Source organism: Lactuca saligna, chromosome 5, assembly GCF_052625555.1.
Source record: "Lactuca saligna cultivar CGN05327 chromosome 5, ASM5262555v1, whole genome shotgun sequence".
In the NCBI taxonomy this organism is placed as follows: Eukaryota; Viridiplantae; Streptophyta; class Magnoliopsida; order Asterales; family Asteraceae; genus Lactuca; species Lactuca saligna.
Window position 1 is genome coordinate 77,692,558 of NC_136421.1, and position 5,967 is coordinate 77,698,524.

The 5,967-nt window shown below is 35.3% G+C and overlaps 1 protein-coding gene across 1 annotated transcript; it reads right to left on the reverse strand.

The window, feature by feature from the left end:
- Positions 1-1,373: 1,373 nt before the first annotated feature.
- LOC145045453 (uncharacterized) lies at positions 1,374-2,024 on the reverse strand. The gene has a single exon (XM_078993776.1). The coding sequence runs from the start codon at positions 2,022-2,024 to the stop codon at positions 1,374-1,376; it is 651 nt and encodes a 216-aa protein (XP_078849902.1).
- Between the last annotated feature and the right edge of the window lie 3,943 nt (positions 2,025-5,967).

Genomic DNA, 5,967 nt, shown 5'->3' on the forward strand with positions numbered 1-5,967 from the left:
TTTAAGTTTTTTATAAATATTCTTCCTGTGATTTCCATGGGCTGTAAAAAAGAAACGGAACCGGATTTAACATATTACAAAATAGGAACCAGACTGCCGATGCGGGTGTTGGTGACAGTTCCGGTTTTGGTACTAGTTTTCGGTTATTTTTTATAATAATCTTTTTTCGAAGTAATATCTTATTTGATAGTTTCGTGCCTTATTATGGATAAATCAAATGAGAGTATTTTGATAAATAATTAATTTGAATTACAAATCACGACGCAAGTTAATAAATATATGTATTTAATTTTCATGACATATACTATTTGTGATTGAGAATTTGTTATATGCATAAGTTTCGTTACAAAAACAAAAAATGTAACGTCATGATTAAGTATCATGACCCACATAGTTTCTAGTTATGTTATAATCAACTTGTTTACAATCATTTTGATGTTTATTTTTAGAGCAAATGTTATAATTTAAGCAAAAAGATCATAACTATAATTTCAAAAAAAAAAAAAAAATTGTGGGTTTTAGACTCTTTCCGAACAGGTTATGGTTTTTTAACTATGTATAGATGGACCAGACCAGTGTTAGAACCAAACAGAATTTTCATATTGTGAGGAACCATTACGAGAACCGTCGTAGAAACTCCAGTTCGGCTCCGATTATTCTGGTTCTAAAGTTCTTCCCTAATCAAACCTATTTCAACCCCACGTCACCTCCTATTAAATTTCCTTCAACAACATATTTCCAAACAAATAAATTTTCAACAAAACCTTTTTGGTTCATGATCTTCTATACCAAATTCCCAAACACAAACAACCCTTCTAGTAACTCTTAGCCAACAACCGCAACCCACACAACCATTGGTAGAAATTGTTGACAAAACTGAACTAGAACAAATCAAGGGCTCTGATTGTTTAAAGAGGTTTGGAACCAGTGAGGAAAATGATCTAAGTGCATAAAACCTATAAATAAAACACAATCAAGGGTCCTGATTGTTTAAAATGACGTCATAAATACGGCGGGCCATATAAAAAATATATATAAAGTTATAAAAAACAAACACAATAAAATTAAATATGATAAAGTAACATAAAGAGAAGTCGAGTTATTGATTATATTGAAATGTCTAAAAAAAATAAAAAGAAATGTATGATTATCTGTAATCGTTGAAAGACCTCTTTGTACACAACATTTTTTGTTTTATTGGTTGGACAACCTTCCTCATCACATTTGAGTACATTCAAGCCTTTTTTTACTTGCCAAGCGAGATACAGCTACATAAAACTGACCATGAGTGAAGACGAGTCTACGCAAATACAATCCAACAGTTGATAATGACAACCCTTAACTCTTGTTAATGGTCATAGCAAAATAAACAGCTACAGGAAATTGCCTCCACAGAAAACAAAGGGGATTCTTTTATCAGGCGGAGTTAACTTCATGCGAGGTATATAAGTAGTCTCATTGAAGAATCTACCAGCTATAATGTGTGCCTTAATGCCATGTTTTTCAAGCCTAACTATTTGTACCCTAGTACCATTACACAGAGCTTTGGTTTGGTCAATATTACGAAACAACACAACTGAAACACATGTTTTTAGTGTAAGTTTATGGTTGGGAATTCCAGATGCTTTAAAAGAATTCAGTACATCCGGAGAGTAAACTGATTCTCCAAAACAATCTGTTGACTCTATCTCACATAAAGAATCTGAACTTAGATAAGTTCTCCCTTCATCTTTCATCAATCCTAACATGTAGTCATTGATAACATTGACTTCTTCATTTGTAGGGACCAAAATAGCCTTATCTTGAAAATATAATGGATCATCAAGAGGGTTTTCAAAAGACATATAAATGGTCGATACAATTGAATGAATATGGTCACCTAACGACAACGTCTTCTGGAAATTCAACTTCAGCTTCACTATCATTAGGACTGCCAATATTACCTTCACCAATTTAAGAATCCATTCAAAAAATGCTTTTGTCTCATCCAAATCATTAGTTGAACAACCGACCTGAAGCCTCATGTTTACCTTTAAGCGTAAAACTATACATTCATTCCATAATATTGATGAATGCAACTAAGCATGCACAATATCCGAACGATTACCTCTTTGTATTACTGAAGAATTTGTCTAAAGTCACCTCCAAATACAATGGTCTTGCCACCAAACGGTTTATTCTTGCCAGATGAATGAATAATGTCTCTAAGTTTCCTATCAAATGCTTCAAAACAATGATGGTGCATCATTGGAGTTTCATCCCAAATGATAAGTCTCGCTTTGTTTGGTAGTGCAGTGAAAGACCCTGTACAATGGTTTGGTCTAGGCATAGTCGTAGATAGCAGTAGATATGTAACTGTTTGTGTTTTGCTTTGTGTTTACGGTCAGAATGAGTTTACGACCGTAAACTCTTTACGGCCGTAAACACCTTACGGTCTCTAGTCAAGTCTTTAAATAGCGAGTTGTGTCAGTCATTGTGGGTTGTTGATGCTCTCGTATACTTCCAAGTTGTATCAGACGTTTTATAGCATTAAAGTGTATGCAAGCTTGGCCTTTTGCTCTATTTTTGTTTATTAATTCGTGTTTGCATCTGTTATTATCTTTGATCATTGGTAGATCTATTTTTCGGGACTTTACAATTGGTATCAGAGCAATATCAGTGTGAAAGGCGTTCAACAGCTGCGTTTTCAACTAAATCGACATTGACAACAGTATAGAGGGATTTATTTCAGTCGAAATCAAAGTTTCTAGAAGTTTACGGCCTTAGTTTACGGCCGTAAACTCCTCTTCACGGCCACAACTGAATTCTTCGAAAACGATAGTTTTTCACATCATTCAAGCCTTCATAATCACATATTGGTTCTGGCATTTAATTGAGTTGTGTTTAAAAATAAAAATCGAACTTTTTATTTGAATTTCATTGACCGTAAACTAAAGCATTCACGAAAAATTGATTTTCTGTTAATCGAAATTTACACCATTATTTTTCGGAGTTTAAATCAACAAGTATACTTGGACCGTAATCTCGAGTTTACAGCCTAAGGTTTACGGCCTAAGGTTTACAGCTTAAGAGTTTACGGCTAAGTCAGTTAATTTCATAAATTGAAATTAATTCATGAGTTAAATTTTAAAAACAAAATAATTTTTGACCGTAAACTCCAGTTTACGGCCTTTGAGTTTACGGCCTAGTGTTTACGGCAGTTTACGGCCTAGTGTTTACGGCCTAAGCTTACACAAAAAATAATAATAATAATAATAAAATAAAATAAATAAATTTACAGCCTTAAAATTTTCTAGTAATAATTTTTTTTTAATTATGGATACACAAAATTCAACTCAATACCAAGAGCTTGATGTTGTGATGGGTACAACCACGTGAATTCCAAGAGTTATGTCTGCTGATGGTTTCCCCGAGTGGAAATATCGAATTGAGAAGTATATAAAGATGAAGGACTTTAAGATTTGGAAATGTGTTTTAAAGGATCCAGTCAGAATCACCACTGTAATTGGGGGCAAAGTGGTCGACAAGAAAATCAAAAATTACACGGATGAAGACTTTGAGAGTATAGAAGAACAAGAAAAGGCATTAGCCATTTTGACTATGGCCTTATCGCCAGACATTGCTCAAGGATTCAGAGAGTATACTTCTGCCAAAGCTCTATGGGAAGCTCTCATTGAAGTATATGAGGGAAATGAAGACATGCGGGAAAGTCGCCAAGATATGCTGAGACAACGCTTCAATATGTTTAATTATGTTCCTGGAGAGACTCTCGAAGCTCAACTACAACGATTTGCAACTCTCAACACTGAGATGACTGTGTCAGGGATTTTCTATACAAAGTCAGAAATTAATAAGAAGCTACTAAATGCACTCCCAAAATCTTGGGACATGAATGTAGCAGTAATCAAGAAGACTAAGGATCTTAATCGCCTTTCCCTAGCTGAAGTGATGGCTGTCATCAAAGCGTGTGATATTGATGACAAGCAGCGAGAGATCAATCATGTGAACTCCTACTCAGCTGCCAATCTTGGCATTTCAGCTAATAATGCTCTCTCTTCTTTCTCCTATACTTCTGCAGGTTCATCTTCGTCTGCACCGGTCATTCCTTACCCACAAGGCCAGCCTATTACATCTACCCAAAATGTTTCATCCTCTAATGTGGCTTCTTCACCAAAGGGAAAGGAGAGTGATGAAAACCTTGTCTTTGCAGCAGGGCTTGTAAATTGCTACAATGCTCTTGTAGCTGGGGAACTTCCTCCTCAATTGTCATTTGCAGATCTTGATCAAATCCACCCAGAGGACGTTGAGGAAATGGACATCACATGGCAAATTGCCATGGTTGTATTTAGGGCAAAACAGTTTGCCAAAAAGACAGGGAAGAATAATTGGGGAATGAGTGCTGACAAGAAGGTTGGATTCAACAAAGGAAAGCTTCGATGTTTCAATTGCCACAAGCCAGGGCATTTTGCTCGTGATTGCCCACACCCTGATAGGAGGGTTAATAATGACAGAACAATGGTTGCAGCTGGGAATAATCGAAGCAGTGGTCAAGCAAACAATGAAAAGGCTATGGTTGCACAATCATTTGACTGGGATGATCAAATACAAGCTTTAAATTTGTCTGGACCAAAAAATGCTCACCTAGCACAAGTGAGGGATGCCGCTTAAGCAAGGACTGCAGCAGCTGAAGACAACATGATGAAACTACAATTTGGCTTGATGGTATCCTCCTCCCATGAACCTAATTCATCCAAGGTAAGTCTTCCATCATGCTCTAAGGCTTGTATAGATTATGTGAAAACTTTACAGAATAAAATTGAGACATTAAGTGATGAAGTAGAAAATCTTAGGATTCTTCGTGAACTCAATGACAAATTAATAAGAGACGTAGAAGACCTTAGATATGAAGGGTACCGACTTCGAAAAGGACAAAAACCACTTAAAGCTCAACTAGAATAAAAAATTAAAGACTTTAGCAGACTCCAGGAAGACTACAGCAACAAATGTGAAAATTACGATTATGTAGTCAAACAAAATGTTGAGCTTGTAGCTGAAGTTGAATCCTTGAAAGGAAAATTTGAGACCACCAAACTTGATGTCAGAAAATATGATTTTTCAAGTGAGGTGGTTGCAAATATGATAGACCAAAGTATGCAGTTTAAAAGAAATCAATCAAAAGGTCTAGGGTATAATCATGTACCTCCTCCTTTCAATCATTCATACGTGTCCAAGCCCTTGTCCAAAGAAGAGATTGCCAATGAATCATTTATGATTTATGGCAAGCCCTCCGGTTTTGTTTCAGGAGGATTTATTAATGTTGAAAGTACTAACATTTCTACTTCTCCTGCAGATCAATCCTTGAATCAGTCAAAGCACAAAGTTAAAGGATGTGTTTTTGAAAACAAAATCGAGTCCAAACCTGAAGCTTTTATTTTAAATAAAGACAATTCTTTGTTAAATGTTTTAAGTGACAATCTTTCTTGTGGTGTTTTTAATTATCCTGATACAGTAGCTGCTACCTCTGATACAGTTTTGAATGTTTCTAATATGTCTGATAAATATTTGAACAGTTTGGTTGACAATTTAAACATTTGTGATAAAAATGTTGAAATACCACTAGTCTCACAACCCTCACTTGCCTCACAACTTGATAATATTGCATGTTTTTGTGAGACAAGCAAGGGTGTTTCTGGGGAAAACAAATCTGACAAATGCAGCACAAGTTCTAACGATAACAATCAGATTTGTTTTAATTGTGGCACTAAGGGTCATATTGCTAGAAATTGTCTTAATCGAATGTTTGTGAGTTATAATCTTTCAAGAGGAGAGAACGAATTCAGAGGAAGATCCTTAACTAGAAATTCCTCTAGAAGTTGCTCTCGAAATGATTATTGGGTAGATAAAAGAAATAGAAAAAGGGATATTTTCACAGTCATAAAAGGTTTTTTAATCACCTTGTCCTGAACA

What these genes read in the sequence shown, in the direction of transcription:
- LOC145045453 (XM_078993776.1), bottom strand. Translation starts at nt 2,024, where the DNA reads ATGAGGCTTCAGGTCGGTTGTTCAACTAATGATTTGGATGAGACAAAA.